This window comes from Brachyistius frenatus, unplaced genomic scaffold (assembly GCF_029030835.1).
Source record: "Brachyistius frenatus isolate BFR_SWC_R1_liver_20210118 unplaced genomic scaffold, ASM2903083v1 Contig_285, whole genome shotgun sequence".
Taxonomy (NCBI): domain Eukaryota; kingdom Metazoa; phylum Chordata; class Actinopteri; family Embiotocidae; genus Brachyistius; species Brachyistius frenatus.
Window position 1 is genome coordinate 82,830 of NW_027210884.1, and position 24,541 is coordinate 107,370.

General features: G+C 41.6%; 2 protein-coding genes across 4 annotated transcripts in view; one reads left to right on the top strand and one right to left on the bottom strand.

Moving 5' to 3' along the window:
• The first annotated feature begins 3,076 nt into the window (after window positions 1–3,076).
• Window positions 3,077–6,554, top strand: LOC138635014 (interferon-inducible GTPase 5-like). Its single transcript, XM_069722312.1, has 3 exons — window positions 3,077–3,149; window positions 4,009–4,585; window positions 5,075–6,554. Exons 2-3 carry the CDS (start codon window positions 4,081–4,083, stop codon window positions 5,707–5,709), a joined length of 1,140 nt encoding a protein of 379 aa, XP_069578413.1. The 5' UTR covers window positions 3,077–3,149; window positions 4,009–4,080; the 3' UTR covers window positions 5,710–6,554.
• A 429-nt stretch (window positions 6,555–6,983) lies between these two features.
• daam2 (dishevelled associated activator of morphogenesis 2) overlaps window positions 6,984–24,541 on the bottom strand; it is a 97,675-nt gene continuing 80,117 nt past the window's right edge. For all 3 annotated transcript variants that reach the window (XM_069722309.1, XM_069722307.1, XM_069722308.1), the window contains 10 exons: window positions 23,515–23,621; window positions 22,519–22,603; window positions 22,029–22,135; window positions 21,082–21,170; window positions 19,043–19,211; window positions 17,740–17,847; window positions 17,588–17,648; window positions 17,187–17,318; window positions 11,904–12,074; window positions 6,984–11,806 (listed from right to left, as the gene is read on the bottom strand). In XM_069722309.1, the coding sequence (XP_069578410.1) occupies window positions 11,594–11,806; window positions 11,904–12,074; window positions 17,187–17,318; window positions 17,588–17,648; window positions 17,740–17,847; window positions 19,043–19,211; window positions 21,082–21,170; window positions 22,029–22,135; window positions 22,519–22,603; window positions 23,515–23,621 (1,242 nt within the window). In that variant the 3' untranslated portion in view covers window positions 6,984–11,593. The remainder of the gene's footprint in view (window positions 11,807–11,903; window positions 12,075–17,186; window positions 17,319–17,587; window positions 17,649–17,739; window positions 17,848–19,042; window positions 19,212–21,081; window positions 21,171–22,028; window positions 22,136–22,518; window positions 22,604–23,514; window positions 23,622–24,541) is intronic.

A 24,541-nucleotide genomic window follows, 5' to 3' on the forward strand; every position in this document is an offset into this window, starting at 1 on the left:
ATTGCCTCATTAAAGAACACGCAGGACTGGGGGCTTTACACATATTGGCTTTGTACTAGCAGGAGCCCAAGTCCAACAAAGTCCACCTCTGAATGGCTGAAGAAAAACAAAATGAAGACTTTGGAGTGGCCTAGTCAAAGTCCTGATCTGAATCCTATTGAGATGCTGTGGCATGACCTTAAAAAGGCGGTTCATGCTGGAAAACCCTCCAACGTGGCTGAATTACAACAACTCTGCAAAGATGAGTTGGCCAAAATTGCTCCACAGCACTGTAAAAGACTCATTGCAAGTTATCCAAACGCTTGATTACAGTTGTTGCTGTTAAGAGTGGCCCAACCAGTTATTGGGTTTAGGTGTAAACACTTTTTCACACAGGGCCATGTGGGTTTGGATTTTTTTTTTCGTCCCGGATCTGTGTCCGTGTCTGCGAATCATGTGAATGTGTGTGTGTTCCTGCATGACCTGAATCCCGGCGTGGTTGTGGTTAGTCATGTTAAACCCGTCTGTGCCTGCCAACCGTCTCCTCCTCCTCTTCCTCCTCCCCTCCCGTCTCTCCACCGCCTGCAGTCTCTTGCCCAGTGTCCATTCCTCCCGCAATTATAGAAGGTGTCGTTACCTGGCTCTCGTGGTCCTCCCCCACGGCCGCCAGCCCCTCTCCATCCACCTCGTTTCCTCCTTCCAAATCCCCTCGGTAAAAATTCGTGGGTGCCGCCTGGGGTTGGAGTAGAGGGGGTGGAGTTTGGTGACGGTGTTGTGGGTTCGGAGATGGAGGCAGGCTGAGCAGCCAGAGGTGGAATAGGCAGAACGGGCGGATCAACTCCGACTGGGATGTGTCCCATGTTAGGATATGGAGGAGGATCGGGTCACGGTCCCATGTTGGTTTGTTTTTGTACCACCTAATCATCATCCTCATCATTTTTCTGGGAGAAATGTATTTCAATTATTAGATATACACTGCTCAAAAAAAATAAAGGGAACCCTTAAACAACACATCTGAGATCTCAATGAATGAAATATTCCAGTTGAAAATCTTTATTCATTACATAGTGGAATGCGTTGAGAACAAAATAACATAAGAATGATCAATGGAAATCAAAATCATTATCTCATGGAGGTCTGGATTCAGAATCATACTCAAAATAAAAGTGGAAAAATCAGATCACAGGCTGATCCAACTTCTGTGGAAATTCCTCAAGACAAGTCCAAATGAGGCTCAGTAGTGTGTGTGTCCTCCACGTGCCTGTACGCACTCCCTACAACGCCTGGGCATGCTCCTGATGAGACCACGGATGTTCTCCTGAGGGATCTCCTCCCAGACCTGGATCAAAGCATCAGTCAACTTCTGGACAGTCTGTTGTGCGACGTGGCGTCAGCGGACGGAACGAGACACGGTGTCCCAGATGTGCTGGATTGGATTCAGGTCTGGGGAACGGGCAGGCCGGTCCATAGCATCGATGCCTTCATCATGCAGGAACTGCTGACACACTCCAGCCACATGAGGCCGAGCATTGTCATGCATCAGAAGGAACCCAGGGCCCACTGCACCAGCATACGGTCTTACAATGGGTCTGAGGATCTCATCCCGGGACCTAATGGCAGTCAGGGTACCTCTGGCTAGCATATGGAGGGCTGTGCGGCCCTCCAAAGAAATGCCTCCCCAGACCGTCGCTGACCCACCGCCAAACCGGTCACGCTGGAGGATGTTGCAGGCAGCAGAACGTTCTCCACGGCGTCTCCAGACTCTGTCACGTCTGCCACATGTGCTCAGTGTGAACCTGCTCTCATCCGTGAAGAACACAGGGCGCCGATGACGAAGCTGCCAATCTTGGTGTTTTCTGTTAAATGCCGATCGCCCCGCACGGTGTTGGGCTGTAAGCACAGGTCCCACTTGTGAATGTCAGGTCCTCGTACCGCCCTCACGGAGTCGGTTTCTGACAGTTTGAGCAGAAACATGCACATTAGTGGCCTGCTGGAGGTCATTTTGTAGGGCTCTGGCAGCGCTCCTCCTGTTCCTCCTTGCACAAAGGAGCAGATAGCGGTCCTGCTGCTGGGTTGTTGTCCTCCTACGTCCCCCTCCACGTCTCCTGGTGGACCGGCCTGTCTCCTGGTATGTCCTCCGTGCTCTTGACACTGTGCTGACAGACACAGCAAACCTTCTTGCCACAGCGTGCATTGATGTGCCATCCTGGATGAGCTGCACTACCTGAGCAACTTCTGTGGGTTGTAGACACCGCCTCATGCTATCTCTGGTGGCGAGGGCGCTGGCAAAATGCAAAAGTGACCAAACATCAGCCAGAAAGGACGAGGACAGAGAAACGGTCTGTGGCCACCACCTGCAGAACCGTTCCTTTATAGGGTTGTCTTGCCTCATTTCCACCTGTTGTCTGTTCCATTTGTACAACAGCAGGTGAAATTGATTCATAATCAGTGTTGCTTCCTAACTGGACAGGTTGATTTCCTAGAAGTGTGATTGACTTGGAGTTACATTGTGTTGTTTAAGTGTTCCCTTTATTTTTTTGAACAGTGTATATAACAATATTTAATTTTAGATTTAGATACAAAAAAAAAAAAAAATCAGATTACAATGTGATATTTTGAAACATAATGATTTAAAACAGATGTGTTAAAGTTCACAAATGTTGCTCGAGGCTACATCTTACATCACCTCTACCTGGTAAAAGCTGATTGACAGACAGTCTAAATCAGGAGTGTCAAACTCATTTTAGTTAAGGGGCCACATACTGCCTGCTTTGATCTCAAGTGGGCCAGACCAGTAAATTCATAGCATAATAACGCATACATAACGACAATATTTCTCTATGTTTAAGTCATTGGTGAAGGTTTTTGGATGATAAAATCTATTTTAAGGTCTTTCTACAATAAGCTAGAAACATAAAGAGCAAAAACTCAGACATCAGCCCACTGTTTATCTGCCTGGGCTCTCCTCTGGTTTAGGACTGTCTGTTACTGAAAGTGTTTTCATTGGTTGCTGTCTAGAGGGCTTCACTCCAGTAAACACCTCTGCTCCTTATAATGAGTGCAGAAGTCTGGTCTGATAGATGTGCTGTACTGCATTGTTGAAGTCATTTTGGAAACAGACTTGTTGTCTCTTCTCCACTCTCTCTTTTTAACATCAGGAGGAATCCACTGTAAGTAGTTATTCATATTTGAACTTATTTCTTTGACGGTCCTCTCTTAAACATCAGGCATAAAGCTGTGGATATTTTCTGTCCTCGGCTTATTAATAATACTTTTAGCAAAATATATGTTAAATTACCTGGAAGGGCTTTCCGGGATTATCAATGTTTCGAACTGAAAGGTGTGGTACATTCTCTATCGTGAAACTTGAAACTACCTCAGAAACAATATCACAGCGGGATGAACAACATCATCTGTATCATGGAAGGAATTTAAATCTCTAGGTTTTCTGTCAAATCCGTTAAAGTAAAGTTTTAGTCTCCTTACCTCCAAATGGACAGAATATTTGAAATGGAAAGAAACAACATTTGAATGTGTTTGGTAGATGTACAGGTTATAGTTTTGACTGTATTTCTGATTTTGGTATGAGCATACATACACAATGGTGAAGCAGCTGATGCCCCCCTGCCCTTTCTTCTTCTGTAACCTTGGATGGCAAAAATCAAACAGAAGTTTTCTTCTTTTTAATTTTAGCCTTTGCATTTTTAGTTAATCTGGTGATCTGTGTTGAGATTAGAATTCGTATTCCAGTGTTTTGTTTATTAGAGGCGTTGCTCCATTATCACACATTATGTTGACGACTGGTATTTACTTTAAGCCCATTTTGATAAGATCTTAAAATTAAATAATAATTGGAAATTGTGATAAAGATCAAAGTCTAACACAATCCAACTTTGTATCTTCATATTATTTAATTTCTTAGCTAACCTATCTGGTATGATCATAAAATCAAATCCAGTAATCTTACACTGTCAAAACTGTTGTATCTTACAATAATGTTTTTATTTTTTTCACATTTATCTTTCACAGCTCTAGCATTGCCATGGCTGATCAACCTGACGTCCCCCAAAAAAGGAATTTGAAAAAGAAATTAAAAAAGCAATGGAAAAAGGTTATGCTGAAGGAGCTGAAAAGATCCAGGAGTATTTGGATCAGCAGGATAATATTCAACTTTATATTGGAATCACAGGTGAAGCTGGTGCGGGTAAATCCACCTTTGTTAATGCCTTTAGAGGCGTAGACAACAGAGATGAGGGAGCCGCCCCTACTGGTTGTGTAGAAACCACCACGGTAGTTACACCATACGCCCATCCAAACTATCCCAACGTTACACTATGGGACCTTCCTGGAATTGGAACCACCAAGTTTCCAGCTGACAAGTACCTGAAGCATGTTGAATTTGAGAAGTTTGACTTCTTCATCATCATCTCAGAGACTCGCTTCACAGAAAATGATGTGAAGCTCGCTAAAGAGATTCAGAAGATGAAGAAAAAGTTCTACTTTGTCCGCTCAAAGATTGACAACGATTTAAACGCTGCAGAAAGAAGTCAGAGAGACTTCAGTGTAGAGAAGACCCTTTCAGCCATGAGGGAAAACTGCGTTCAAGGTAATTTTAATTTAGATTACTATTATAGTTTGAAGAGTGTCGTGACAATATTTATTTTCTCCTCTGGCAAACAATCAAAATTTCTCCCTGAAAATATGTTTTCTGTATTCACATTGAATATCACCCTACAGATGACCAAATTACAACATTACAATATGGGTCAGAGGGACCTGATGAATTCATCGTGGTATAAAACTACAGACCCTGATGTCTTTTTTAATATCTCAACTTTGATAATGAGTTGAGTTTTTATTGAGTCAGAGTGAAGAAAATAGAACAAATGAAGATTGTAACATTGCAACATTTTACAACTTGTATATTTAAAGTGTCCTTACCATACATAATACTCTGGTTTAAGCTTAAATCTGTTTAAATCATCACATATTTGTACTCATCTTGCTGCTTCACTTTTCATTGGAAACTAGTGTTTTTATTGATCATAATAATCAAGTTAAACCTGAATCATATTTTATGCCTTTCCTGACACAGGTCTACAAAAACAAGGTGTTCCTGCTACTGTCTTCCTGGTGTCCAGCTTTGACCTCCACCTGCATGACTTCCCTCTCCTACAGCAGACATTAGAGAGAGAACTTCCTGCACACAAGAGGGATATGCTGTTGCTTGCCACACCCAACATCAACCTGGAGATCATCAACAGGAAGAAAAAGGCTTTTCAGGCCAAAATAAAATACTATGCATGTCTGTCTGCTGCTGGAGCAGCTGTGCCAATTCCTGGGCTTTCTATTGCAGTTGATCTGGGCTTGCTGGTTAATGTTGCTATAAAATATGCGATTGGGTTTAGGCTTGATAAGCCGTCTCTGGAGAAACTTGCTGCCACCTCTGATGTACCACTGAGTGATCTGATGGCTGTCATCAATTCACCACTGGCTGCAGTAAAAATAACCAAAGGTCTTGTTGTGAAGGTGCTGAGCACATGTACAATCATATCTTTATCAATGCTAGCAGAAGAAGGGTTGAAATTCATGCCATTACTTGGAATCCCAGTAGCAGCCACCATCTCTTTTACCACAACCTACAAATGTCTGAGTATGTTCCTCAATACGTTCGCTGACGATGCACAGAGGGTGTTTAAAAAGGCTCTGGGTTTGGACACCTCAGTGTGATATTGTAAAGTAAATGACAACACCTTTACTGGAACATGAAAGCTGCAGCGGTCAAAAGAGCTTTTCAATTACTTTTCTGAGTAGAGGTTCTTTCAAAATGAATATGGCATCATAATCTAGCTGTATATTTAAATCCTTTTGATTTTACAGGTGATCAGTCTGTCCTCACAGCAGCTCTTATTCACTCTGTCAGTGCAGAAAATATAGAGACTTCTTACAGTTTAAAACCTTGAAACATCACGAAACAAAATTTTTTCAACAGGACATATTTTCATCCTTCAAATTTAAACTGTGTATGTTGTAGAAGAACTATTGAATAATTGTTGTTTTCCCTATTCAAGTTGTTTGCTTCATTTTGAACATTAGCACTTTGTGGAAATCAGGTGATTCTCTAATTTGTACATTTTTATCTGGTTATTGTGTCTTTTGAGAGATTTAATTAATCCTGTTGAAACAGGCTGTTCTGTCATTTAAAAACAATCACAGTTTTCATTTCATATGTTTTTGTGGACCTCCAAATAAACACATGTAAACATTATAATTTGAAATTTATAATCATGAAAGTGTAAATCATTTAATATATCGTTATTTCTTAAAACGTTATGTGCTGTCATAAATAGAGGCATAAATTATATTAAAAACTTTATAATTCTTTGTAGATTTATTTCAATAATTCATAGCAGACGGTTTTGTTATTTTTGACACCTGTAGACATTTGTGATGAGTCTTCACTGCCCTCCAGTGGTCACAGTGAGGAACAACAACAGAAATAATGCAGATATTAGCATCTTCATTCTTATCCTTTATCAATAAAACGTTATTCATAAACATATTAGCATTAATGTGATTATTTATTATTCTTTTTAACTAAACAATGCATGTTAATGCATTATATAATACATTGCAATACAAGGTGAGTTTTAACATCTCTACAGTCTTCATTGGAAACAACTTCAACATCTTATTACCTGTATTTTATGTGCAAGGGTTGACAGAATATTAGAAACAAGTCAACACTTTTCATTGGTTGTTTGATCATTTATCATTTGTCTGACCCAATAGAACTGCTGTGTGGGCTCTTGCTGCTGATAATGCACCTCTGGAGTTGGACACCTGCACTGAGTCGACTCCACCCTGAACAATTAGGAAGTCCATCCTTCAGAGACATGCTCTCCTCTCTGGGTTGTATTTGTGGAGAAGTATTCACACTGCTGCAGGACCCAAACACTCGTCTCAACAAATGATAGTGATGAAAACAATAAACAGTCAGTTGCAAGGGACAAAAGTTTATTGTAACCCTACAAAAGACACAGGGTGAGAAAAAAATACAAAACAAAACATAAAATTATAGAAATGGAAAAAAAAAAAAGATTCTCATTCTTATACAAGTCTCAGAACTATCCATCATACACGGACCACAGTTTAATTATTCATATTTTTAATATAACATTTTTTTGTAATGCTGTGTACATACAAAATATAGCAAACTAAATAAGGCAAATAAATAGAGGTACAATTTACAGGAAAATGGAACATTCCTCAATGTTTGAATCTTTTTTTTTCTTTTTTTTTTTTTTTTTATCTCATCTGAAACATCAAAAATGGTGTACAAAATGATTTTTTTTTTTTTTGTCCGACTGTACATCTTTCGGTGGAGGATACTTTTTTTTTTAAAAACTTTTTTATTCCAACCATAAAAATACTGTCTTCTCACAATTACACAACCTTAAAGAACGGGTGCAACTTTTCTGAAAAGCAGTACAAACTGTGGTGTAACAGGTGCGTTCCAATAGCAATCAATTCTCTATTAAAGTATAAAGTCAACACATCACACTTTGTGCACCTTTCTTTAGGCATGCAGGTTAACGCCATGTGCATGTAATGACAGAAATGTGGTGGTGACAGAGTCCCCCCCTACATACACCCCAATAGTTTCCATTTTACCACGAATACCATCTCTTATCATCTCTAACGTGTTTCCAGCGGCCCAGCCGGAGTCCCCGACCTCACTTGCCCTTTTTCTCTTTTATTCCTCTCCACACCATGTTTTATTTGCACCACACTTTTGTTGCACCCTTCTCCTTTCTAGAGGGACGTAAAGCCCTCAAAATGGCGCTGCAAATGGAAATGTCCCATGATAAAAAAGTGCATTGAACAAGCTACTAATTTCTTTCCTCTGATTTCCATCTTTACACTCCAAAATCAGCCAGTCAATGGCCAAATAAACATCCAAACATGTAACAACACAAACATGTATTAATACTGACAATGTTGCAATACCCCTCAGTAAATAGTCTGCACTAGAATATGGGTTAAAGCTCTGAATTAAGAGTTTAAAGGGTCTGCTGAAGTCTGATATACTAACTGTGATTAACTCGAAGGACAAAGGAGCAGAAGTTAGAAAGTAGAACAGCTCAAATATACATGTATTGTAATGGTTTAAAATTAAGCAATCATCTGTCATTTTCTCCTTTGTGATTTTAAAAAGTGTCTGAAAGTTTGAATTGATTTTGGTTTACTGGTTAATCTCTAAAGTGTGGGACACAGGAAGTCAAAGATCATCTCTGCACTGTCTCACATCATCTCTTTGACCTCACATCAGCTTCTCTCTGCTTCAGTTTGAGGAAAGGTTGAAGGAATAAAACCTGATAGGACGAGGTGTCATTGTGATAGAACTCACGATGGATAAATCAAAGCTATGGAAAAAGAGTGGATTCATCTGTGCACGAGAAACAGAACAAACCTCTCTGATGATATACCTGAGACACTAAAGTACACCTGCTTGAGTTATTTAGAAGGTACAAGTGCCAAAATCATGTTAACTGGTTGTGAGGTTTGAGTGAAGTGCACCACCTGGAGCCACAAGATGGCGCCATTTAGTCTAATCCCAACTGTCATTTCACGAGCGAACACTGTACATGCTTTTGGAAAGCCACAACCACAAAAACACAGCAATAGGAATGGTACCTGTGAGAACGGGATCAGAGGCACTTAAAGGTGAACATTAACAAAAGTTTAAGAAAAGAAAAGCTGGCAGGATGAAGGAATACCGACAAACCGGGAAGGTCTTTCCTAATAATACATCCAATAGTGGGGGTTAGGTCTATCTGTTTGTTCAGGAACACTGTTAATGAAGTCTTCTTCTCGTTTTATAACATTGCTGTATATACAAGTGCTCATTGAGTGAAGTGCAGTGGGAATATTTCTCATTCAATGTGAGGAATGGGGGGAAAGAACTGCAACATGAGATCTGTGTTTACTGTCACTATGAGAACAAACTTTACTCCTGAACCAGGGCCTGCTTCTCAAAGTCTTTGGACCTGTTTTGCCAAATTCAACGAGACTGGATTTAATAATCTTAAACTGTGTGCCAAACCCTGAAGCTGTCAAATTAAAGCCATCCGATTCAAGATGAATGGGCCAACATAGGTGCTTACACACAGGATGTGTCCATTTTTCAGCTTGCTATGGGAGTCCAATCCTTCTACTGCAATCCTGGACACTTCACATACAGCCATTTACTGCACTATTCTGACCACATATGTGGATGGAAAGACTAAAAGGGGGCTATGTAAGAAGTAACTGGTTGAGGCTCTAATAATTCATGTATGTGTGGATCTCTACCTGTTTACATTAGGATGTATGCTCATATGTGGAAAATGTATTTAAAAAAAAAAAAAAATTCTGCTTGATCCTCAATTTCATTTAATGACTCATAATTGAATTTGAACCAATCAGCTTTCTCATCTCCTGGAGAACTGACTGGGAGTCACAGCTGAGCCTTCATTACAGAGTTTCCTTTCTTTGAGAACTCTTCCTTTAGTGAGCTGTAATGACCCCCTTTAAAAATTTGATCTCATTGAGATCTCACCCCACACATTACATCCCAGGCTGTCAGACCTACTGCTTAGGTTTCTGAAAAAGCATACATCAATTTAAAAGCAAATACATTTAATATTTTCAAAACCTTTGAGGAAATATTTGGTTGGCTTCAAAATGTGGGTCAGACTGTTGTTTGGCAGCAGGTTGCCTATAGTGACGTAAACATTTAAGAGAAGGTACAAGGCCAGGTGAGAGTAGGGATTCTTTTCCGTGACGCCCTCTGAGGTGGTTGTCCTTCTGTTAGTGTCCTGTCATTGTACACTTTTAAAGAACCTAACAGTTCAATTAAATGACCTTTCCACACCCTGTAAGTGCTTTGTTGTGCCCTGACATTACAATAAGAGACCCATCATACGACGTGGTCTGACATTAGACTGCCAACTGAAATAAAAACACAGATGCAGTATGATGAGCCTGAATCCTGGTTAACAGCGTAATCAGGCACGAGTTTAACTTGTAGTGAGAGTGAAACCTCCTCAACTGGGCAGATGGCTCTGCAGTGACACCAAATGTTTTAGTATTAGCGGAACAGATCCTACAGATAGTACGGTTGATACTCACTAGTTGCAGCTGCTGGAGCATACAGACTGACAGCAGAGCAAATTCATTTATGGCATTCCTTCATTATCTTTGTTAGAGACAAAGGTAATCTGAGAACAGAGAGGACGCTGTAGTTGGCTTGTGGACTTTTGAGTGTAAAGTTTGTCAGGAAAGCTACAGTGCAAACAAGACATACAGGTATGAAAAGGATGAGCAATTATCTCTTTTACATAAAGCGCAAAATGTATAGAAATTCACTTCAACAGCAATGTGAACTTGAAACACCAACAAATAATGCATTGCGTGTACAAAATCCCAAAATGCCAAAACATAAAAAAAAAACCAACCTCTACATCTTTGCAATTAGCTTGTCTGCATCTAAATATAAATATATATCAACGCCTAATTGCAGTATGTTTTGTATTAATACATTTACATTTGTTTTCTCTTCGATTTGGCACTGGTTAATGCCAGAACAACGTTAAAACCATTTCAGAGTGTAGGTGAGGCTTGACCCACGTGGCACAGTCATCGTTTTGTGCATCAAGGCAAGAAGTTGTTCTTCCCTTGAGAGGAGCGCTTTGTTTCCAGGGAAACTGCAGGTTGGGATGTACGTACGTCTTCCCTGGGAATGCAGTACGCCATAGGAGACCACTGGGATGAATCTTCTGTTTTGAAGCGTTACCTCCCGTCGCGTATCCTTCCTCACTCTTTCAGAAGCCTACAAAGCATTCTGGGATTCGCTGTCTCCATGCCCTTCCTTGCAATAAAGGAAGTTCATGAACATCTATCCATTCTGTGGCTGAGAATCTCTCTTTTCGTGGGAACACCTGACACAACCACGACCGTGGAGGTTATGGCTTAGTTCCCTGTAACTTCTTCCTCTGTGTTTTTTACATCTGCCGAGAGAGGCTTCATAGTCCTTTTTCCAAATCCGTTTGCTTGGCCTCGAGTCTATGTACAGTGTGACTGGCTAATCCCAACGTCTTATGTGTTGTTAAGTCAGATAGCTAAATGATCGCGCTTCTCCAGAACCAACGGGCTCGTAGAGAAGCAGCGAAGGGTTTGTGAGTGGAGAAAAAAAAAAGAGTGACAGTGAAAAACAGTAGGGTGATAGCGAGAACCTTGAGCACAGTGTTAAAAGGATATGGTCAAATGACATGGGATAATGTGTCACAGTGGTCTGTCCGTCCATCCATCCCGACTGTCTTCATCCAGCTCAGGAGATCAAACAAAGTCCAGGACAAACGGGTTGGAAATAGCTTTACAAGACCAATCAGAGGAGAGCGTTGCATCCTTCATAGCTGTCCATACATGTTGCTACATGTCCAGTTACATCCTCTCCAAAGTCAGCGGTCACTGCTCCAGGACCTGGACTAAAGGTGTTAAGAGATCTACGCCATGGCAGAATTTAGGTGTCTAGAGTTTTTTTTGTTTTGTTTTTTTCCTTCCTTTACGCGACCTAGTAGTTGACCTTGGTTACAGCTCGTTCGCGGCCACCACCCTCCACCAGCTGGTTGACCGAGCGCTTCCTGTTACGCTTGAACTTGTTTAGGTCCTTATCGAAGACCTCACCGGACCGCAATGCCGACACCAGGTCATCGAACTCCCCGCCGACCTCATCTGAGGCTCCGCTCTTCTTGGCCCGCCGTTCCCGCTCCCTCTGCTCCTTGAGCTAGAGAGGGAGAGAAGATGGGGAGGGGGGGGGGGGTGAATTTAAATTTAGAATAAACTGTCATGGCTTTCACAGGTTTATTCTATAATTGTCTCACCATGGCCTCCATCCGTGCCCTCCTCTCCTCCTCATCCTTGCGTCGCTGCATGTTCTCCAGGTCTTGCCGTGCTTCACTGAACGACTGTAAGAATGTGTCGAAGATCCCGAAGAACTCGTCAGGCTGCATCCTCCGTTCTTCCTCCCCAAAGTGCTTCAGAGATTTGGCAAACTGCAAAGAAGACACATCATTTTTTTACATTCTGACATGTAGTGACGAAGAAGCCGCTCCGTACACAGTAATACTGAATAAATATGGGAACGGTAGCTGACATAAAACCTTATTGCCTTGACTGAATTCTCTGCGTTGGCCCTGACTTCTTATAGTTTATGCAGTAAAAGGAACACGTGAGCCTGCATATGCATGCCTGTCACATTCATCTACTGGTGTGCATGCTTGATGTTCTCAAGAACTGCAGGAACACACACACACACACACACACACACACACACACACACGCACACGCACACACACACGCACACGCACACGCACACACACAACCAATGAGAATGACTGCATGATTTGACCACCGTATGTCCACCCTGCTCTGTTCCATCTGCTCAGTGCTCTGCGCCAGGACAACGCCTGCAGCCAGACCTACTCCACATTCCCACACACTCAGCTTTGTACGGCAGTGTGCAGCAGAAACCGAACGTGACACAATATATGCCACTTACAGGTCAGAGAGTTAGACGTCAGCACGTTATCTGACAGCTTTGAACTTTAATAAATGTGTTGCAGTACAATTTTGGCAAAATTTCAGTTTATATAAGTTCCTCTGATTGATTATTAATCCTGATTATATGGTTTTAGGAAATAAATGCATCAAATGCACTCTTTTAACTTGAAATAACATCACTCTGTTGTTAAATGACACAGCAGCTGACTGAACGTCTTGCAAACCTACAACTTGCTGTTTTGAGTGCATTAGTGCATTCACGCCGATAAGTATGGCAACATGCAGTGCACTATGAGTATCCTGGATGGTGGACTCATAACGGTCAAAACGTTGAGCATGAAACCCTAGAAACTTCTCACCCTCGACAGTCATTGGCGTTGTAGTAAAAGGTCCAGAAACTTATTTTCAAACGGCTGTGTACTACATGGAAGTATACTGATGTAAGTACGCGAGTTGAAACACAGCCTTAGACTCGACATGATTAAAAACAGCAGTGGAAGAACATTTATTATGCAAAATGGTCTTTTTAGGCGCATTTTGAATCATCATTACTGATACAATAAGGTGCAAGACACCTTTAAAAACTGTATCTGGTTGAGGTGGAGCTATTTCTAACTACAAATGCATCAGTGTTATGTAACTTCAGGAGAAAAACACTGTGCTGGTATATTACTTTGTCACTCTGAAGAGCGCAGACCAAAACATTGTAAATGTCTAAACAAATTAAATCTTTCAGTTAGAAAGCTGCTGCCTCTGATGTACTGTAACAGAGTTCTCTCTTGAAGGGGAGTAGAGAGGCTAGTATATACTGTATGTGGTCCTCGTGTTGTGATAAAATGGAGTTGGGCCTCGCTATTTTGTGAGGACGCAAAACCATCCCGTCATTATGGTCCTGGTCACCATGGCAACCCCACCATCTTCCTTTTCTCTCCTTGTAATTATGTGTCTGGTCAAATCTGTTTCCTCTCATCCTCTCGAGTCTGTGCTAAATGAGTAAACACAGACACACACACACAATGAAATAGAGAATGCGAAGTCACACAGATGCAACTCATCTCAGACAGACAAACACACACACACACACACACACACACACACACACACACACACACACACACACACACACACACACACACACACACACACACACACACACACACACACACACACACACACACACACACACACACACACTGCCCTGCTCTAGGATAGGCTAATTATCTAGGTGGATTATTTAATGTTGTAATGTACCCTTATTGTTTGACTTAACATTTTATTACATTTCTTTTGTCATGGATGTTGCATAAATCCTGTCAAACACTCGTATTGTGACAGCTGGGTATGTGAGAAAATGCTTTTCCAATTCTCTGAAAGGAAACATAATTGACTAAATTATATCTAAATACAAACAAGATCATTTTTCATATCTAACCCAAAGAAAATATACAGGGACATAAACGTGTCCTGAGAGAATTCACTTTTATCTGATTTTATCTGATCCCTCGCTCTCTACAGACACCCATGCAGTGCAGACCGGAGAAAAGGAGCAAAGTTAATTTTACAGTCATGCCTCAGTTAGTGGAAACACTGAAATGCTCCCATACAAACAAACACAATACCAGTCCACACGTCAACGAACTGCAAGAAGAAAAAAGTCTAGTGATGGTGTGATAGTTAAAGTATTGACAGCTAGCAGCTGTGAAGCTCAACTAGACATGAAAGTGGGAACAAAAGATTGTGTATGTGCAGGGAAACTGCAGTAAGGTCCGTTTCAAAAGACCTTTGGGTCAGATGCTCGTTTACAAATGGGTCAAAATGTAATTTTTTTCCTGTATTACATAGCGTTGAAGGTTAAGTTGCACACAACATAAAGATTAGACATCAAATACTCCAATACCCAGCTCTGGACTTGAAATGAACTACATTTACTACATCATACTTAAACTTTATATACCAACGAACAAGGCTCTTGAAGTAAGAACAGCTCTTTCATAATACCACTGGCTAAGAAGGCTAATGGCTAAAATCAAGACTGGGAAAAAAAAAAAGCCTTTCTCATCAGAATGTGTTTTTATGCACGCATCACTGATTTATTTGATCATTTTTTACTGTTAATATTTATGGGACAGAGACGGACACTAAATGTTAAAGGTGTGTGTGTTGTTCTTTTTTAGGCTATTCGATTGTTGTCACCAAGTCACATCAACAACCACAACAGGCATTGTGAGAATGCTTAAAGATCAGCTTGTTTGAGCCAAGCCATCCATCACGAGGCCTTCTTTTATTTTTGGTCAGAATGACATCACTGCTGAGTGGCAAATCCATCCACACTTTTGCATAACTTGCACAATACTAATATCAAGCAGACACGACACAAGCTATGATGGATTAGTTTAATCAAGTAAGTTTCAGGTCTCTACAGGCCGATTCTCATGCTGTTGTAAAAGTAACTAATAACCGACTGTACAGGCTGCCTGTGTGTCCGTAAAACGCAAGAAATCACTTACAGTACAGCGAGCTTTGGAAAATGGTTGGCAGAAATGTGCAGTAATTTGAAACAAATGGGCTATAACATGCAAAGACGCTGGTTAGGTTGTATGAATGATGAAGGGAGATTGATGACACACATAGGTGCAGTTTTTAATGTTCCAAGTCATCTACTGAAGGTCTTTTATTAGCCAAATTCACATTAGTGCCTGAATCTGTTTTTTTTAGGCCACATTCCCACTAGTGCAATACGTTGTAACTTAACATTTCCAAGACAGCAGCACATGTGGCGAATGAGTATCTCGCAGCACTCCCTGCTCTGCTTTTTTCTGCTTCAAACTGAGCTGTTTTGGTCTTGGACAGAAAGTGAATATTGTATTCTCTGAACATGTTGATGTGTGGATGTGTTGTTAAGTACAAACCCATCCAATCTCTGTGGATAAGAGAAAAATCCCTTCCCTCCCCTGGAAACCTCCGTCCCAATAACCCACATGACCTTGGACAACTGTAATCCTTTGTACTGCCGTGGTGTCTAGTGAGCATGTGTGTATCTCTGCGCACACACACACACACACACACACACACACACACACACACACACACACACACACACACACACACACACACACACACACACACACACACACACACACACACACACACATATATTTGTTGCCATGGAGCTTTATGAACCTTAGCAAGCTGCCAGCTCAGTTTAGTCAACCTCTACCTTCTTAGGGATGAAACACACACCCACACCTTCCATATTTGTATTCCACTGGAAACCTAGCGGAGTGTCAAAGGGCCTTGACAAGCACTGAGTCAATGTGTCAGACTCCCCACTTAACAACACCACACACACACACGCACACACACACACACACACACACACACACACACACACACACACACACACACACACACACACACACACACACACACACACACAGAGTTTGAGTCTGGACCGGTGAACACAGGTCCTTTTGTTTTACTGCAGTAACTGGTTCCCTATTCCTCCCGTTCTTTTCCCATGACATCCCAAATGGTGCATTTTCCCTCCAATTTTTTTACCGACCTCCTCCTTGAACGAATAATTAGGCAAGGGGAAGTTCTACCGAGGGCCCGTTCTCATGTCTTTCACTCCATCTGTCTTACAAACTTTGGATCGTTGAGAGAATTGAAGCCATGTGGTTCTTTAGCGTCGGTTAACAGGTATTTTGGAAAAAATGCAATCTTTATAATGCTATAATGTAAAGCCTCGAACACAATGCCTGCCTAGTTTTTGCGTCTTAGATGTGTCTTGCTTGCGTGTGTGTGTCCACACTGGCTGCGTGTCACCTGCGGTGCGGCGGCTGCAGGTCCTACCAATGATTCAACGAGTTTCTCTTTGATAACGGCCACCAGTATAGTATTTTTGATGTCCGACAAATGTTGTTTACCCTCGAACAGCACGTCTCAGCGGGCAGTGTGGATGCTCTCAGCCATTAACATGGATGCTATGGAGGAAGTGTGTCCCTGGCCTAATATCTGTGCTAATGTAAGAGTCTGCAAGATGCAAAAGCTTCCAATGTGCCAGCATAAGGATGCTAAATATGGAGCAGACCACCGTAGGCCTGCGAATTAAATAACATGTTTGCATAAATCTTTTCAACATTGACTTACTTTGGGATTCCCCCAGTCCCACAGATATGTTCAGCTTACATGCTTCCTACCATATATGCATACACGAGCCAGCAGGGTTCAGAAGGCCACTTGTCCCAGTTGTAAAAAAAAAAAGGAGTGTGGATTTAAAACCCGAACTTCAAGAGACCAACACAAAGAGGAGACGTCGGGGGAATCCCGGCTAATCTTTCAGCGCTGGGTTTTCCGACCCCGCTGATGTCATCCCACTGGACTAAAAGGGATGCGCGGAGGTTTCACAGTTTCTCCCTTCAGTATTTTGTAAATCACTCCTTCCTTCTCTTCAGTCCGTCTGACATGAAGGCTTAGCAGTGAGGACGACTTGCCAAGGATGCATCAAAGCCACCCACAAAATACACTTACACTTCCAGAATGACCTCGTCTGACATTCACACACATTATTAAACATAGAAACAAATGATCAAACAGTTGGTTACCTTGTCCTTGGCTTCACTTAGCTGGTCCTCCAGTTCAGAGAAGCTGAAGCCAGCAACAGTGATGAAGTCACCGATCACAGCCACAAACTTATCCCCGCGTTCCCTCGTCCTGCTCTGCTGGTAGTGCAGCTCCTGGAGGGGGGGGAGCGACAGAGCAGCGGCGTGACTATCGAACTTCAGGTCGATCAGTGCATGAGGTCGATACGTGGTTCATGTTCTTTGTGTTCTCTTCAGTTTCCCGTAAACGTGACGTGTTGCCGTTGATGTCACTCGTGCACGGAACATTACCACCATTTAAACACTTCACCCTGCTGTCCATCGCCGCACTGCTCGAAAAACATAATGACAGACAGGAGAAGAACCAGCGGGAGGGAGCGTGACACAAACACACAACAACTCACCGCCTCCAGGGCCTTCAGTGCATTTTTGATATTGTGCACTTCTTTCTCCAACTCTGCCAAACTAAGGAGAGAGAAAAGACAGTTGCTGTTAGCTGCTTGTTTGTTAGTCCTTTCCCTTCGAACGTCCCTGCAGTGAAATGCCGTGCACTCACTTGACTTTGGCAGCCTCTGGTACACTGCTCAGCTCCTCCTGGATGTGCAGTGTTTCCGGGTAGTTCTTCTCAAAAATCATAATCAAGTAGTGCAACATGGTGATGTTCCTGTCAAATCACAAGAAGACATACAAACAGAATCGTCAACCTTTAGCTAAAGTAACCAAAGTCACACTAATGTGCTCAAAATAAGGTTAACTTTGAACTTATCCTTAAATCCAAACATGAGGAGGATTTTCCCTCAGTTGTTCTACCTTCTGTTTACGAGTTATTGCAGATTGCAGATTGTCAGAACATACCCCTTTCAGGATAAGTTCATGCAGAACTCGTGCTAGCATGAGAGTTATACTAAACAGGAAATGTTTTAAGACACTGCATAAGTAAATAGCAAAACCTTTTGAAACAGAATGACATTGTTCCAGGAAAATCAGAACAATGTTAATAGGATATTCCATGCAGTTGTACTAATAATGAACAAAAAGTTGTTTATCGTGTAAAACAAAGAAAGAACACAAAGATGTTTTTTCTTATTTCCACTGAGGAAGTGAATACTTGAGTTTTGGAACAGCTCTTTTTGTTATGCGTTCGATGATATAAACAGGAAGTGTAACATTGTGAATAGCTTACGTACCATTTTACAAGTAATAACAATTTGTTTTGCTGTTAGTTTTCAATCCACACTGCAATCTTTAAAAAGCCACGACCAATTTAACTAATTCTCCTCAGATTTAATACTTAGGTTGTTCTTGGAGTTGTTTCACCACCACCCATAGTTTATTGAAATTTGTGTGAGCCTCAATTTCCTCTGTGCATTGCATTGTGGGAGGGCTACTTTTTTTTTTGTCTGTGTGCTGCGTGCTTTGAATATTCTTTATTTTGTCACTTTTGTAATGTGAAAACACAACATTCAAAACGTCCTTAGAATCAGTGTGTAGTTTGGAATCAGATCTTGGCTGTGGAGTAAGTGTGTAAGCTCATTTTATTGTTGATATTTTGACAAATTTTGAGCCACGGGAAATCATGCTACAGTAGCTGCCAGCAGTTCCTGTTACCACGGTAACCATGATTGAAGAGAGAATATTTCATTACTTCTGATACTGGGGAAAAAAAAAAAAAAAAAGTTATTTGTGAGGCAAGATGGTCATCTACAACAGACGCCCTCATCCTGCTGTATGTGTTGGACGGCTGTGCGTTTCATTACAGGGAGATGTGACACTGCAGATGGCATGATGCTCGATAAAGAACACATCAGTCTAAAAGGCTGTTGGTTAGTTTGATGTCCACAGTTCCTCCCCTGGCCCACCTGTCTATGCTGGACTTGGTGTCAGCGATCTTGTTGAGGCTGGAGACCTTGAATCCGTAGGCGTTGCCTCTCTGGCCTTTGTTCATGAAGTTTCCGAAGGCCAGCACCACCTCCAGGACCTGAGTGAGACGCTTGCTCCGGACGACCTCCTTGGACGCATTCAGGATGGCTGAAGGAAAGTGGAGAGGAAGAGATAATATAGCCGGTGACTGACGCTAGATGTGTGCACTTTCAACCTTTTATATTGCATAACAATCTGGCTTTACACTGTTGCCTTCTGTTTCTTCACTCAAACCCCACAGGCACACAGAAACTAAAGCCTCAGCTGTACGTGGCCCTAAAGCTCTCATCCTTTCCTTTATTTTCCCATCCTTCACGATGAGTGATCAATATTTCCGACAACACCTGGGCATCTTTGTGGGGAAACCCATCAAGTCCTTCCCATCCATCCATAAAACAGCAGGGGGAAGGGAATGTTCCAAACGTAACCCCACACTGTCTGTTTCTTTTCCCCTGAGAACAGACTTGTCTGGCAGAGCGCAGGTGGTTCCCCCTCTCCACAGAGGAAACCTCAGTGTGAATGTGAAAATCATTAAGAATATTCATATTGTTATTGTTACAGTTCGTTCTGCAGAGATACAGCTCTGGAACTATTCTTCTGGCTCTGCTGACAGTGTTCTGCTACACACCGCACCATCTTCAGAAATGCTTCTATTGAACATGCTGGGTGGTCCAGGAAAATATAGTCTCATCTCGAGTATGTGACAAAGTAACATGAATAAGAAAAGGGGATGGGAACTTTATTACAGGCATCGATAAAGAGTGCGGTCTGGGAATATTTGGATCCAGCAACAGGGATTCTGGAGGTTTGAGTCAACACTCAAACTCACAGGATTATCCCTCTGCTCGTACTTTCTTTCCATTCCTGGCATCGAGCAATGTACGTCAGGAGATTAATTTTATTTGATCTCAGGCTAGAATGAATAGATTATCTGACAAAAACTCTGCAGCATGCATAAGACTAAACTGTCAATCAGAACTCTGTCTGTTTACAGATAAAATACTGCTGGCAAAAATGATGTGATGTGCTCCTCAAAGCCCAGAAAAGCATTCAGGCCAGCAGAGAAGTGTCTTTCATGTAGTTCTGGCTCACACTGACACTATGACAGCTCAGTCATGCCACACCCTGTGCACGCATGTGCACACACACATGTCTAAGGACCTCATTGTAAGCCTATTGCCTCAGCCTTTGAAGTGAACTGCAGTATTTACAAGAGACGCTCTCCCCTCTCAACTCTAGCCAGCTTTCCAAAACAGCCTCCCTGGTAACCTGGAAGCTGGCTCCAAGGGAAAAACTCCACAGGGCCAATATACTCTCACCATGCAATCACACGTGCACACTTAATACAAAAATGGGATTGCGGAAAGCCCTGGTAAAAGTGTTCAAAGCTGATGATATTTTTAGTGTGTGAAACTTTTTTTTTTTTTTTTTTTTTTTTGCCTCCGTGTACATAACTGAATGTGTCATGCCCTGAATAATGTTCTCCAAAATATAATCTTCTGCTCCATTTGTTGGGTAAGACATGAACCCACGCCAAAAGGGAGCTGTTTTGATCAGAGTCAAAGCTGATGTCGACTAATATTTGTTCCATTCAAAAGAAAAAGCTGCTGTTACACAATATTTTACTACTGTCAACAAATTTCATGAAAAGACTAAAACCAAAACATCAGTTCATCAGTACTGTCTGACCTCTGAAGGACTAAACACAAGCCCAAGTTTCATTTTATGAAGGGAACTTCCTGAAACAGCTGGTTACTGTATTTTATTTTAGCAAACATCACTCGGCAGCAGGACAGTACGTGGAGTCAAAATAAACTACAGTGTTTGTGTTCATGGTCACTCCATGTGGCTCCCTGATGTGTTTTCCAAAGTTTTGGGGCAACACTGGAGCTCAAACTCCTCAAGTACTGAATATTATCCTTTCAGTAAGCAATCGCAAGAAGCTGGTTTTAGTGGCCTCCAAGGTGTTTGTCCTTACCTTCAACCTTAGGCTTGGTTTCAGCTAAGCGCTCCGCAAACTTTTTCTTGAAGAATAGAGCCTGCAGTCTCTGCTGGTAGTGGTCAATTCTGATGAAGAGAAGAAAGAAAAGGAAGAGAAAAAAACAGAAAGGGAGGTAAGTTACATTTGTCTCCGGGGGAGAATAAGTTCAAAGAAGTCACCCAATTGTACAAAAACTCCCTCTCTCAGTTTTCACTGCGCTTATCTTCCAATAGGCTCCCATCAAGCTGGGGAGTTGACAAATGGGTATATTAAACTTGCCCAAAAGTTCACCAAAGTAGGGAGTGGGAATTTCATAGAGGGACAGGGGATATTAAATAGCAAATAAAGGAAATAACTAAATCCCAGATGTATTTCTCAGACCAAAGGAGATGCGGTCAAACGGAAAGAAAGTGGACAGGGTAATATTTCACTAAAGGAAATGAAAAGGCTTAATTATCTTGTACAAACAGTGCAGATTCTGAGAAAGGATGGAGCGCGGAGAAAAGGCACTGATTTAAAAAGTCTCTCTGCTGTCTGATGTGATTGCAGTCCTCAAGGGCAGCTCTGACTTCCTTTCTCAGCTGCATGATGAATCACCCTAAAGTTTCAAGCTTGTCCTTAAAACTACCGTCCTTTTGCTGCTTCAGAGGCTCATTCTTTTTGAAGAGACATGCTTTTCGACATTTTATGATCTATGTTTTGACTGCCTGATGTCTCGATTTTGAACAAAATCTCCATATTTCTAGAAATCCTCCATTTTGACATAAAGCCATAAACTAATACATCTGCATTATTGCATATATTTATTACAGTGTTTTTCTTTTTTTACAAAGTAAACTCCTTAAACATTAACTACAAAAAAAGTAGTAGATAACAGAAATCGGATACCTAACTTTACACCAATGCTGTTTCCTAAAGTTCTACATTAATGTATTCCTGTGTACCTGCTCATTTCAAAGAGGAAGCGGTCAGCGCGGGCCATCCTCTCCAGCTCATGTTTGTGCTCCTCTAACAGATCAATATCACTTTTCTCTGGGATGAACTTCAGCAGCTGCAAAGACAATGTTAATCCAAAAGTTAATGCAGTAGCCTGTGGAGCAAACTGACATGTATAGTACCAAACAAGCTAAAAATTCTGCTATTAATTAGTTTTCTACAAATATTTTTCTACAAACAAACATCATACACTAAAAGATTGTTGACTTTCTGCTGTCTTGTTTGGAATAACTGAAATCTGTAGTATCACTTTGTCTGAGCTAAGTGCTGACTCATCAGACCTGTTGGAGGCCTGTTTTTGATGAATATAACATTGATTTTTCTTTCACTATCAAGCAAACCCATACACATCGTTCTGACCAAACCAGTCCCAACAGACTGCTACTACCCTGCCTTGTTACATGTCTACATGATCGTTCATCAAACACTGAACCATACCTGCTCCAACATATCTTTGGCAAGCTCTTCTCTCTCATCCATCTCCAGAATGGCCCTCTTGATCTCTTCATTGCTCATTTTTAACCTGAAAGTAAGACAATAGTTATTCCAATTACATTACATTACAAACACACAACAGTGAAAAATACATTTATAACTGCCACTAATACTCTGAATGCAAGTCAGGACCAGTGATAACCCCCAGGAGCACTGCCAGCTGTTTCCAGTGCATCTGATCAGTGTTACATGTTCTGAGTTGTGATCAATAAGTCTGTTGTTGGGTCTGTGCATTAAAGTCATATTGACCAGCTGCTGACCCCATTTGGGTGCTGTTTGTACCCCAGGGTCATTTGCTATTGACATGAGAGTGAGGTCAGGGACCATGCTGCTGTTTTGTCAGACACACAAAGGGGTCAGGAAGCCTGTTTATTGATCTGCAGAGAGGGGTTAGGATTCCAATTCTCTACAGAGTCATCACTATTAGGAGACATGCACACGGTAACCATATTGTTGAGTGGATCTTAAATGATGACAATTGATCCTGGTTAAGATGTAGCGGGACTCATAGCCCCTCAGGAACGGGGTAAATTATGTCTAAATTCAATCTATATTATTTAATGTGGAGAGTAGACCTGAATTTAATAATAGACAAAATTCATGTTGAAATCTGAACACTACTTCCTGAGATACATCCTCACCTGGACAATGCTTTCTGTCCATCATATGACTCAGTTAAAAAAAAATACATGGATTGTAATTCAATTATACTTGACAGATGTCCTTGTGTGTCCGTTAAGAACACATCTGGTAGAAGATGTAAGAAGCACTAGCCTCCACCAGCTCCACACTAAATTACAGCTCTAACCCCTGACCTAAAGGATGCAGTGTCATATATTTTATCATAGCCTGTGCTCAGGCTGTTACTTATAAACTAATTAACAGATGGTAACCAGTTGTTTAATGATGGCGCGATGAAGCATAAGGAATCACACTTACTTTGAAAGAAGGATGATGCAATTCTGTGCACGCCGGCCGTCGATGACCGACAGCTCTTTCACCTTCCGCGTGCTGACATATATGTCATCCATAGATCCCGTCTCTTTCTGTAGACAGATTAACACAGAAAAAGAGATTAAGCTTACAACATGGTGCTGAAATAAAATGCAAAAGCCTGCACAATGAAACATTTCCTCCTCACATCTGTCTGACAGACAAAACCCCTTCAGAGCATTTACAAAGTGGTGATTTAGAGCAGATTACAAAATCTAAAAGAACTAAGGCCAGTTGTTGAAGTTGTTGTTTAATCACTGTTACCATGAAGAACCGAACAGCTGCACTCAAACCAAACAGTCCAGTTAACCTCAGATCAAGTTCCCTGACCTGTTTTTGCAGTTACTGATCGCGATGATTAGTGGCTTGCATCAATTCCAAAGAGGCCATAATGCACATCTTGTTAAACAATATAAAGCCTGAATTAAGTTTGGGAAGGTGTGTGAAAAAAAAAAAAAAAAGATCCCAAATGTCACTAAAAATCCAAAGCAGGTCCCGGTGGATGAGATTTTTTGGTTGAGTCACCACTACTAACACAAAGCAGGCAGACCTATAAAGTTCTCAGAGGAACAGGAAAACTCCATTCAAGCCAGTCAGATGTTTTAGAAAGCTTCGCACACATGTAGTATTAAAGTCCACAAGGGGAAAGAATACATGTCTGAGAAAACCGGCCGGGGCTGCATGCTAAACACATTCTATTTATGGTCCGAGTTGGTTTCCTGCATGCCAGAAAACGGCCTTTTTCAGGCTGCTGAGTATGACATATGTAAAACAGATGCGGCTTGTAAAGAAAGTGTGTCGTTTTTCCATGCCCGTGTTGACCCACGGTGCCTGGCAGCAGACTGAGGTTGGCAGTGGGTTAGGGGGACAACTCCCATTCACTGAAACCTGCCAAAGCCCTCTTTGCCCACGTGAGCAAAAGCAAATTTGACAGCTTGGGTACAGCCGACACACTCAACCCCATGTAAGTGTA

Excerpts from the sequence above, each read along its gene's own strand:
- LOC138635014 (XM_069722312.1), top strand. The coding sequence starts at position 4,081 with ATGGAAAAAGGTTATGCTGAAGGAGCTGAAAAGATCCAGGAGTATTTG. Across the intron at positions 4,586-5,074 it reads GAGGGAAAACTGCGTTCAAG|GTCTACAAAAACAAGGTGTT; the intron begins GTAATTTTAATT and ends TTCCTGACACAG.